General features: G+C 33.3%; 1 protein-coding gene across 5 annotated transcripts; it reads left to right on the plus strand.

Annotated features, from left to right (window-relative positions):
- The first annotated feature begins 1,280 nt into the window (after positions 1-1,280).
- On the plus strand, positions 1,281-11,584 carry LOC105790872 (E3 ubiquitin-protein ligase BRE1-like 2). 5 transcript variants are annotated; one of them, XM_052634701.1, is made up of 19 exons: positions 1,281-1,577; positions 2,679-2,730; positions 2,864-3,025; positions 3,111-3,198; positions 3,343-3,573; positions 3,708-3,875; positions 4,055-4,248; positions 4,339-4,422; positions 4,534-4,653; positions 4,733-4,919; positions 4,997-5,157; positions 5,655-5,726; positions 6,049-6,125; positions 6,821-7,015; positions 9,257-9,329; positions 9,502-9,588; positions 9,722-9,859; positions 9,982-10,184; positions 10,792-11,584. In XM_052634701.1, exons 3-19 carry the CDS (start codon positions 2,993-2,995, stop codon positions 11,192-11,194), a joined length of 2,514 nt encoding a protein of 837 aa, XP_052490661.1. In that variant the 5' UTR covers positions 1,281-1,577; positions 2,679-2,730; positions 2,864-2,992; the 3' UTR covers positions 11,195-11,584. The 5 variants fall into 5 exon arrangements, with proteins under 5 accessions (XP_052490661.1, XP_052490660.1, XP_012474117.1 ...); XM_012618663.2 differs by lacking the exon at positions 2,679-2,730 and having other exon boundaries at positions 1,282-1,577; positions 10,795-10,954; positions 11,063-11,584; XM_012618662.2 differs by lacking the exon at positions 2,679-2,730 and having other exon boundaries at positions 1,284-1,577; positions 10,792-10,954; positions 11,063-11,584.
- The last annotated feature ends 535 nt before the right edge of the window (positions 11,585-12,119 follow it).

The following is a 12,119-nucleotide window of genomic DNA, read 5'->3' on the forward strand; positions in this document are numbered from 1 at the left end:
GCATTTAGGGTTAATTTAGTAATTTTTTAAAAAATGTTTTTAAAAAATATGTGCAAAAATATTTTTGAAAAGTTTAGTTTAATATTTAAGTATTTAGTATTATTGTTAAAAATATTTTTAAAAAATAAAATGACCGTTTTAGAAATGATATTATCAAATAATAAATATATATTTAAATAATGTTCAAATTAGTTAATATTATTATATTTTAGTAAGAATATAAAAATATTTTATTATGACTTGTTGTTAATATTTTAATATATAAAATATACATTTTAAAATTTAATTAAGCACCAAAGAAAAAAAGAAAAATATTATGCTGTTGGAAGGGTGAAAAATAATTAAACAAACTAAAAGTTTTAACTTTTCCTCTTCAAAAGTGCTTTCCAAAAATATTTTTAAAAGCAGATTGTTTAGCACCACTTTTCTTCTAAAAATACTTTTAAGCCAAAATATTTTTTTTAAACACTACTAAATAAGCCTTTAATCTTTCCCAATTGTCGAAACAAAAAATAAGAAAAAGACAAAATAATTCACATTAATTAATTTCTTAATAGAGAGACAGATACTGCGTATGAAATCACAAATTGCATAAATATTTATATTTTTAGAGTATAAAAGATTAGAGATTTTCTGTTATTCTACAGTTTACTTCAATATTTATCATATACAAATATTATTTATTAAATTTATTCAAAATTCTTTATTCTATCTAGATTATTTATTAAATTTAGTTGAAATTCTTTATTTATCTCGTTAATTTATTAAATTTATTTGAAATAATCTAATCAAATTGTTTAAATTTGAACCAAAATTATAAATTTTAATTTACAAAAGAAAGCTACATGTCATCAAATTTAATACTCCATGTCGTCTCTAAAATGTTATAAATTTTATAATAAGGTTTTAAAAATAAATATAATATATTTGAATTGCAAATACAATAAACTAATTTAAACCTAATATAAACTATGAAAAAGTTCTCAAAATCATGATTGAATGGTTAAAGCCACTGATCCTACTAAATAAATTATTGAAAAATTTATAAAAAAAAAACCTAATGAAACCGGTTAAACCAATTTAATTAGATCATATTAATTCACCCCTCAACCGATCAATATCTCTCCAAACTAATACATTGACCACTTATTGATTCAACCGGTCTGATCGGCCGGTCTAATTTGGTTCAACCAACTATTTGGAGAGTGTTAGTTGAAGGGCAACAAAGCTAAAAGGATAAACGGCACCGTTTTAACGGGTGATGCATCTTTCTTCTGCTTTCTTCTCAATATACGACTCCGTAGAAAGCAAATTACTGGAATCTATCATTCTCGGAACGAGTAGAGTTTGTGAGTTAGGGTTTCCAGTTAGGGTTTTGGGAACGCATGATGATTGGGATTTGATGGTGTGACGAAAGAGTAATCAAGGGTAAAAGAGAGGGGAGGGGGTGTAAATCGCAATCCTAACTGCAGTAAATGGAAAGCTTTGAATCTGAAGAACCAGAGAAGAAGAGGCCTCACTTGGATTCTCCCGCCATGGCCCGTAATTCCTCCACTTCTCCCAACCACACCAAATCTGTAATCTCTCTCTCACACTCTTCTTTTTTTTTTTTAATATTTTGTATTCTTCTTTAATTTCTTGATCAAATTAATGGCTTTGCATGATTTTATTCACTTTCTTTTTGAGCTATAATTTCTCCTCAAATCAAAATTGCTCTGGAATACATTTTGTTTTGTCCTGTAGCCAGGAAGAATAAAATGGTAAAACTGAAATATTGAATCTTGGGACATTACTTTCGACCGTTCACAAAATGGAAAGTTGATCTAAATTTTTTCCTGCTATTAGTTTTCTTCTTGGATGCTCAGTTGTATTCAATTTCTTCATGGTCTCTGGGTTATTCATGGAAAGTTTTAATTTCAAATGCTTTCTCTCTGCCGTCGAGACAGTATAGGAAGAGAAGGGGAATTTGTTTATTACTTGTTGTGGATTAATTTTGATTTAATTTATTGTTAATGGTGGGTAAGTAGTTTGCTGTGAAACTCGATTGGGTCTATACGGGGAAAAAGGAAAACAAGCTCCTTCTCTTAGCGATTTACCCATAATCAGTATATCACTGATATGCTATTGTTTGTTTAGATTTGCGGATTTAGGGTGACACACCAAAATTAAGGGTTTTAAAAAAAAAAAAAATTCTTTTTTCACTTAATTTATCTGCTAGGGTTATGTAACTCCAATTATTATTAAATTGAGCTGATAATGTGAATAGTTGAAGTACTTTGCACTAACCGAGTAGGTTTGCTGCATCAATGCTGTATATGTCAAATGGAAATATTGTAAATTAATGAAATGTGATGTCTTTTTCATCGTCTCAAATTATTTGAGTTGCCTATTTGCATCTATCTTAGAAATTGAAATTTTCCCTTAACTTCTAGTTATATTCTGGTCTCTTATCTGATTCAAACCATTCCTAGACTTGTCATGAATCAGTTTTAGGCATCTGATTATATGCATGGGCACCATAAATCCACCAGTTTGCACATTTTGTTGAGTTGATAAGCTAAGCCCTGAGCATAACCTAATTCAATATCAGGCATACCTAAAAATGAGTGGAGATATATTGTCCCCTGCCATCTGATTGAATTTGCCTTTCACTTTTTATCCATGATTTGATTTTTCAGAGTGCCATCTTATTATCACTATGATATTTCTGCATACACCCCAACGTGTAAGGTTGGTGCACATGTCAAGTAAATTTAAAATTGATAAAATACGTTTTTCATTTTTTTCCCTGCATGTTTACAAATTTGTGTTTTTAATTCTCTCATGCATTTGGTTTGATATAGATGGATTTTTTTTTATCCAGGTTGACGCGGCAGTTCTCCAGTACCAGAATCAAAAACTTGTCCAGCAGTTAGATATTCAGAAACATGAGTTGCATGATCTTGAAACCAAAATTAAAGAATTAAAAGACAAGCAAGCCTCTTATGATGATATGTTGATAACTGTGAACCAACTCTGGAATCAGGTTTTTTTTATGGCACTCTTTTACTTCCATCTGTTTTGATCATTATGATTTTTTTATAATTCTTTTTTGTTACTCTACTTTATAGTTGGTTGATGACTTGGTCCTGCTTGGAATACGAGCTGGAGGAGGCCATAATGCTTTACGAATCTTGGACGAAGCTGACAATTCTCGAGGTTCAGATCAGACTAATTTTTTGTTGAACAAATTTACTTTTGTGTGTTTTTGGAGTTGGGAGAGGTAGTGCTGTGTCTTTTAATAGTAAAAAGTCAAAGTGTAAGTTCTCTCAAATTTACAATACTTTAACTTGCCCTCTTTAGGTTCTATTCCATCGTGCCCTGTGGAGGAGATGTTTCTTTGTAGGCTTCTAGAAACAGATTTTATTGATAGAAATGACAAAGATGGCATTGCAAATTATGTTGAACAAGTCTTATTTTCACGCCATTCATCCACTAGCGAGTTGATAAAATCTCTGGAGGATACCATATCTGCTGAGAGGATGAAAACTGAGAGCATGGCTCTTTCTTTGCATGGGAAATTATCTGTTGAAGGTTAGATGATTTCTTCTTTTCAGTTGCTTAGTAATTTGTCATTTCTTGTGTTTTTCATGAAATTTTCGGCAATTTCTTCATTAGCTAGTACTTCTATCTGCAGTTTTACGTTGATTATTATATATCGCTTGCAGACACTATAATACAGCTTTCTAAGATTTATGACATGATGAAAGAAGAGGCCAAAAATTTGCGTGAGGTGATTGACACTCTACATTTGAAGCATAAAGAGTATGCTGATGGGATTCAAACATATATAAGCAGCCATGCAACCGATCAATCTGATGTTAAACGTCTTCAAGGTCTCTGCTAGTTCTTTTATGCTTGCAATAACTTCCTAACATTTATAAATGCAATTCTCAGTAGCATGTTTAGTACCAACTGATTAGCAATCTGGTTGTTTGTTAGCCATTGCCTAGATTTTCTCTTTTTTGTCTTATCATGATTGTACGTTAAAGCTGTAGTTTATTTATTCTGGAAGGTGAGCTGGAGGAAATCATGGCTGAACTTGAAGAAAGCAGAAGAAAACTAGTTGATCTGAAAATGCAGAAGAATATAGCATCTGGGATGCATGCATCAACTCCAGTTCTAGCAAATGGAAGCTTGTCACCAGAAAAGCCTGGAGATAAGACAATGGGCTTGCGGGAGATAAAGGATTTGATTGAGGAGACAAAGGTATTGATTTACGTAACTGCGTTTTTCTCAACCTCTCTCCCTCTTTTGGTGACTAATCTTATATGATATGTTACTAAACAAGTGTTGCAGATAGTGGCAGGAGATCGACTTTCTGAACTTCAAGATACACAGGAAGAGAACCTAATCTATTCAAAACAACTGAAGGATCTTCAGGTTTGCTTGGATTATTGATCTTCGAAAGTTGATTTTTCTTTCAGTTGAAGTACCCTTTTCAATAAAGCTACATATTCTAATAATTTAACTTGCAAAATTTTACTCTCATAGAATGAACTGAAGGATGACAAATTCATACAATCCTCTCGGATGTACACTTTGTTAAATGATCAGCTCCAGCATTGGAATGCTGAAATGGAACAATACAAAGCGCTTACAGATTCCTTGCAGGTTAAGTTGCTTGATATACTTTTTCACATGCTTTGGTTGCTTGAGTACTTTTTGGTCTGTTTTGAAAGTATAATTTCAGACTGATAGGTTTCTTGTCATGAGGAGGGAGAAGGAACTAAATATGAAAGCTGAGACAGCAGATGCTGTTAGGAATACAATTAATAATGCTGATTCTAGAGTTGAAGAGCTGGAGCTGCAGCTCCAGAAGTGTATCATAGAAAGAAATGACCTTGAGATTAAAATGGAAGAAGCTATTCAAGATGCAGGTAAAATAGTAAATTATAAGTTTAAGGTGGAAAATCCTGGATCTTTTGTCTTACACAAATGCTGTTTTTCTCCCCAGGAAGAAATGATATTAAAGCAGAAATTCGTGTTATGGCATCAGCTCTGTCCAAGGAAATGGGAATGATGGAAGCTCAGTTGAATCGCTGGAAGGAGACTGCTCACGAAGCCATTTCCTTGCATGAAGAAGCCCAAGCACTAAAAGCTTTGTTAAGCGATAAGGTATTTATCCTGTCTTTAGTTCCCTTTGGGGAATAAAATTTGAAAGTAGCTGATATGGATGAAAAGTCCTTAAATAGTTGTTTTTATATTATTTCAACTATATTTACCTGCGAAAGCTTTGAGAGTAGTGTGATGGGTTACTTTTGTACCAAGCGGTGGAACTTGATTGTCTAATAGAATATCATTTTGGAACTTCAGAATTTTGTGTTTGTGGACAGCCATGTTGATTTTTGTTCTTTCAATGACTTGTACTGAGTCATGTACCTGTTTTATTAGTGTTTCATTTGATTATTTAGCATGTGACTTGTAGAAAATTGTGGTTTTGGATAACGTGGATTTATATTTCTTAAATTTAATCTATAAAATAAAGAAAAATTGTAGTAAGAATGTTGAATGTTTTGACACTTTTTGTGTTCTAATTGTCAAATTTGAGTTTGCTGGTAACTCGATCTGTTCAATCTCTAACCAGTGTGCTTTTGTCTAAAATTTTCTGATAGACAAATCTACAAAAGCGCTTGGCAGAAGAGTGTGCTGAGCAGATTGCAGAAATCAAATCTCTCAATGATATGGTATGTCTTGTCTTTTTGGTTAATTCAGGTTACTTTTCTCTTCTTTTTGTCCATTACAATATTGGGGGAAGGTGAAATGCAGGCGCTGGGGCTGCAATCCCTGCTTTGATGGAAATTCCAGCGACCTTTCCTTGTTATCCTCAAGTGTTCCTTTGTTTTCGATGACTACTGAAATAATACTTTTTCTTTTTTCCAAAGTTTTCTGCTCTTGCTCCATATTGTGTGCACTTATAGTCAAAACTATTCATATTGCCATCTTCAGAAATCTGATGCATATGACTTGAATTGACGTTCATTACTGAATAACATTTGATTAATGCAGATTGAGAAATTGCAGAAGGAAAAGTTGGAATTGCAGATCTTCTTGGACATGTATGGCCAAGAAGGCTATGATAATAGGTATGCTAGTTTGAGACTTTATTGACACACACACACAAAAAGAAAGTGTAAATGCAATAAAGGAGAGTAATCCTTTTTAGTTCTATGCCATGCAAGCAGTGGATATTTGGTTAAATCTTCATCTGGATTTATGTAAATCGTCTTAAATTGTGCATTTCCTGTTATGTCTGCTTGAAGTGAAATAAACCTATAATTAATTCTCTTGAAATTTAGAAGCAAATAAGTGCTAAATTGCTATTAAAGGAACAGGTCTGTGTGCGACTTCTAGTGGTGTCTCGAGTTATATGGTTACCTCTTGCTAAGCTGAAACTTCAGAATTTTAAGTTAATTCAGAAATTGATCCGGAAATGGTAAAATATTTTACATTACCTGTTTACGTAATTGTTTAGCTTGTCAGTGCATTAAAATTTGCGGTACCTTGATTCTTGTATATGAAAGTAAGAAGCTGAAGTGATTCTGAATTTGAAGTTCTGTGGTCTAGTTGTGTTCTCTTAGATTGCAAGCTGGGAAGTTCAATATAGTTTTAGGTACTCAATTTTGTGCATTAACAATTAATCATACTTTCTTCTCCACCATATTATTCCAAATCTATTATCTAACTTGGGAATGTTTCCCTCTCTCTTGCTTCAACTTTTTGGTTGCATATGACATTCCTTTTTCTATTAATTAATTTGGGTTCTTAACTTAAATTTCAGAGATGTGATGGAAATAAGAGAATCTAAAAATAGAGCTCATTCGCAAGCTGAAATCTTGAAAAATGCTTTGGATGAACACAGTCTAGAATTGAGAGTGAAAGCTGCTAATGAGGCTGAGGCTGCCTGCCAAGAAAGGCTTTCTGTTGCCGAAGTTGAAATAGCTGACTTAAGAGCTAAACTGGATGCTTCTGAGAGGTTTGTTCTTTTGTAGTTTTTGGTTTCTTTTTATATGTTATATGGTTTGCCATGGCTATGATTTGACTGAAAGGACACTGATGGTGCATGCTGATATGCTAGTTGAGGAATTAAATATCTAGGCTTTTTTATTTTACATTTTAGGGTTTAGTTTTAAATTATATACTCCAAGAAAAAAACTTATACACTCTAGGATATTTTCAATTGTTAGGTTTTATATTTTAGACTGTTAGGTTATTTTATATTAATTAACTTCTTGTCCAAGTATTAGGCTCGCCATTATATTTGGTATTTTGTGTTTTATTAGGATTTTGGGATTATTTACAATATCTATGTTATTTAGTTCAAAGGAGGTTTTAGATGATGAATATTCAAGCTATTGTGATATTAAGTATTGAAATCAAGTCAAAATTCATAAAGTTAAATCAGTTTCATTCTTTAAAGGTCAGATTTTCATGGTTAGTTATAAATATTTATTTTAAGTTGAACTAAATTAATTGCTTTGAGAATGCGAGCAAATATGTGTCTAAAATATTCATCTGTTTGATGAGTAGCATGTTTTCAAAAATGAGCAAAGAGAAGTTCAAAAATGGGAAAAATGAACTTATTTGTTATGAATTAATGGGAATAAAAGATGCAGTATATAAGGCGCATTATGAACCGATCAAAACAAAAGCTGCATTACATTAGGCTTCTGATGAAGTGGGGCAGTTTTGAAAATATTTGATCCTAGTCAAAGTTCGTTTCTCAGGAGTGTTCTTCCCTGAGAAGGAAAATCCTATTATTTAAAAGCACGTTGATGTTGTAAGCATTTGAGGCCCTAAAGAACAATCTTGTTGAAGAGGGTTTGAGAGATGAGATATGTGAGAATCTGTTGAGTTATTGCAACAGAATTTACTTGATGAGGATGCTAAATTTACTGCTTGTAAAACTCATTTTGTGGCTATCCTAAAACTTGAAGAGTTTTGTTCTAGTTGTGCCTAATGAAGGTCTTTCATTTAAGGTATTTGTCTAAATAATGAGATTAAGCTCATTGTTATTGATGATAGTTCTTCCATTGACTTTGTCATTCGAAGTGTATTAAAAGATGAGATGCAAGTTGCTTTATTGAAGATGTGAATGTCACAAATGAAGTAGATTTTAACATTGTTATTTATGGGTCTTGCTAGAAATTTCTCTTTTGAGTTGGTGGAATTAAAGGTCGAGCTCTCTCCAACTATAGGGCAGAGTGATGGAGGATCAAATATGCTAGTTGAGAGCTTAAATTAGCTAGGGTTGTAATTTGTATTTTATGGGTTTGAATTTAACTATGTATATAATGCATACAGGTTATTTTAATTTGTATTTTTATTTTGTGCCAATTAGTGGCATTTTCGGTTTGTATTTGGTATTTTGCATTTTTTAGGGGTTTGGGGTAAGTCATAAGGACTTATGTCATTTTGGTTCTAAGGAGTTTGAAATTGAATGATGAACATTTGAGTTATTATGATATGAGTGATGTGACTTCCTTTTTGAGTTTTTTTTTTTTTTTGCCTTAAAGGCTTAAGTAGAAAATCAGCCCTTGTGTATTTTCAAATTTCTAAAGTATGCCTTCATCCTTCCATTGTATCCAGTCAAGCTTTTACACCTTGTTTGGTAGGAGTATATCATTTTAACTTGCCTTTTAGTGCGCTAAGTTAACACTAGTCACTTATTTTGTTGTGAAAATTTGCCAGTACCTATTAAACCACTTAAAAATTATGTAGCCTTCTTTCCCAAACTTGGTGAAAACCTTTTACACTTGTTGGGATGGTATACTTTTATACAAGGGATATCCCTTCTAATTTTTATATTTCCAGAGTTTACGTGCTCAAAATATAGAATTACAACTATGATTTTAGTTCATTTATTGCTACAGAGCATCTTATGCCATACAAACGTCTCTTTAGGACTGCTAAAACAGTTTAATTAACTTATCCTCCTAACCTTAGTAGTTGCATCTAATAAATTTGACATTAGAACCATTTGATGCTTGCTATAGAGGTAAAACACCTATTACAAGTTACAGAACTCCGTAGGTAGTATGATCCAAATTATTACTTCATCCTTAATGTCAAACATTTGTGACTTGCACAAGCAACTGGTGTTGGAGTTCTCTAATATAAGTTTCTGGTTTTTATTTTCATGATTTGTTTCTTTTTGCTTCCTGAAATTTCCATTTAGTAGTGTTATCTAACTATTTAATCTTACAATAAATCACAGGGATGTTTTGGAACTCACGGAGGCTATTAAAAGTAAAGATCGAGAGTCAGAGACATATATTTCTGAAATTGAGGTTTGTCTGAAATTCCTTCTTAGGGAGGAAGAAGTATCTATTCAGTTTTGGTTCCTGCCACCTTTCTCCTGTATTCACTGAATTGCTAGAGCTGCCTCTCGTTGGGTACTACTCTCGCCATTTATGACTCTTTGTTGTCTGCATGATGAGAGATTTCTTTTATTTTTTCCAGACCATTGGCCAGGCTTATGAAGATATGCAGACACAGAACCAGCATCTGTTGCAGCAGATGACTGAGAGAGATGACTACAATATTAAGGTCCATTGCATATTATATACCATGATATTTCAACTTTATTCTTGCTTTCTGTATATATTGATAGTTAAGTAGAAAAAATTATATGGTGTTGCTGCATGGGCAACTTCTGTAATTGTGATGGAATTAAATGCAGCTTGTCTCTGAGAGTGTAAAGACAAAACAAGCACATAGTTTCTTGCTTTCTGAAAAGCAGGCATTAGCAAGGCAACTTAAGCAGGTCAATTCATCAATTGAGTCCGTGAAAATGAGGATTGGTCAGAGCGAGGAGCAGGTAAATAGTTGTGTGCTGCTAAAACTCGTTCCAGAAAACTTACCTTCTAAATATATTTACATGTATTTATTTATTTGTCAAATTGTAGCTTTTTTGATCAACCTATAATTTAAACCTTGCAGATAAAAGTTTGTCTGACAGATGCTGTTAAATTCACTCAAGAGGATAGACATTTTATGATTAGCCTTGAAACTGCGAAGTGGGAGTTGGCTGATGCTGAGAAGGAGTTCAAGTGGCTTAAATCTGCTGCAGCATCTTCTGAGAAGGACTATGAGCAACTCCAGCGAAAGGTGGATGAGTTCCAAATGAAGTTGGATAAGGAACAGTGAGTTTTCTTTTCTGTTTATGGTGGATTTCCCAGGCCTATGTTTTTTTCTTGCTCAGCTGTATTGTCTTTGGGTGGAATTAGAAGATAAAAGATCATATATGTATGTTATCCGAATCCAAAAGCATTGCTTTTCTCCTATGTTGGACTCGGTGGTGAATGTTGGATATTAGCACGTCCATCATGGGCAAGTTTTTTTTTTCATGTATTTGGATGATCTTTGGAGGTTATTATGTCCATGTATAGGATATGAGTGTCAGTCACAGGCACCTTAACAGAAATGAAGTGTTGGAGCTACATAGCTCTACTCTTTATTGCCTATCACAGTATAATGTGTGCTGGAATTAGCTGCAAAGATAGTCGAGGGACAGGCTGTTATAATGGTCAACAGTTGCTACAATAACAATGCTTTAATCTACGCCTATGCTGCATTTATTCTGGAACATTTCATCTTAGGACTTTAGATTATAATTTTTGCCCTTTAGGACTTTAGACATGTTTCCTTGCCAAGAACATACCTTTTCTTCGTGTTGTTAAATTAAATTATTTAGCTTTCCTTCAAAAATTAAATCTGTCCTCTGTTGAAATGTGGTTTCTCTACACCCAGAAGTCAGAGGAAGAAGCTTGAGGAAGAGCTCGGCGAACTGAATAGCAAGGTTGCTGAGTTGAGTTCTGAAACTGGAGAGACTGCAATACAGAAGCTTCAGGATGAGATTAAAAATTGCAAGAATATTCTCAAATGTGGTGTGTGTTTTGACCGGCCAAAAGAGGTGAGAGTTATGCTGACCTGTTTTTCTCTCATAATATGTACTCGTATGTTTATATTTCCTCAACCTCTTATTGGACTGATGGATGTGTTGGCTTGTCATATTTGGCAGGTAGTAATTGTTAAGTGCTATCACCTATTTTGCAATCCATGTATACAGAGAAATTTAGAGATACGGCATCGAAAGTGCCCCGGCTGTGGAACTGCATTTGGTCAGAATGATGTTCGGTTTGTGAAAATATGAAAAAGTGTTCCATGGCTTTTGTATTTCAGTCTTTGATTTAGGTTAGTCAAGAGTTAGCATCTTGAAACCAAGAGGCCCCTTAGGACTCCCAACTTGATAGTTATAGAAATAATATGTTATTTTTTCTTTTTCATATGTAATTATTTGATGGGCAGGTCATGGCATGTATGTCAATTGTAAATGGAAATCAAACTAGGTAAATCATCACATCTTCAGGAATTTTCCCTTTTGATCAGTGTTTTTGAAACCAGACCGGCTGGTCGGTTGCATCGGTTGGACCGTGAACTAATGGGTACGGTCACCCTCATCAGATCGGAAATTCTTTGAACCGTAATATAACCGGTCAAACCTGGTTAAAAACCCAGTTAAACCGGTATTTGATTACTTCAATTTTTTATTTTTGTTTCAGATTTCTTTTCCATTTTTTAACATGATTAAGCAAAGCTTTTTAATATACCAAAAAAGGAAAAATAAAGATGGAAGATGGAAAAAGTATATAAAAAAAAAGCAATTACCTTGGTCAAAATTGTATTATGGAATGGGCAAAATAAAGATAAAAGAAGTCAATTATGTAATGGAACAGAATCAGAGAAGGAGCTTATGAAAAAAATTGAGGGAACACGAAGAACGGCACAGAGCAGCATGAGACGGAAGAAGCATGTCATTATAGGATATGGGGTTAGGTTTTCAAATTTGTTTTATGGGTTGGTCCTAGAACACGCCATTAGAGGTGCTTATGGTGGACTGGATTGGGTTTAAGTATGATACTAACATATTTTATGTGATTAAATTATCAAATAAAGTTTTTTTTTTAAATACGAAAATAACTTGACTTCTTGAAAATTACGGGAACGTGCCGTTTTTGATAAAACGCTTCCAAATCCTCCTACATCTATATATAAACGTTGGTTTATCAAGAATACGC

The sequence above is a fragment of the Gossypium raimondii genome, chromosome 8 (assembly GCF_025698545.1).
Source record: "Gossypium raimondii isolate GPD5lz chromosome 8, ASM2569854v1, whole genome shotgun sequence".
Classification (NCBI taxonomy): domain Eukaryota; kingdom Viridiplantae; phylum Streptophyta; class Magnoliopsida; order Malvales; family Malvaceae; genus Gossypium; species Gossypium raimondii.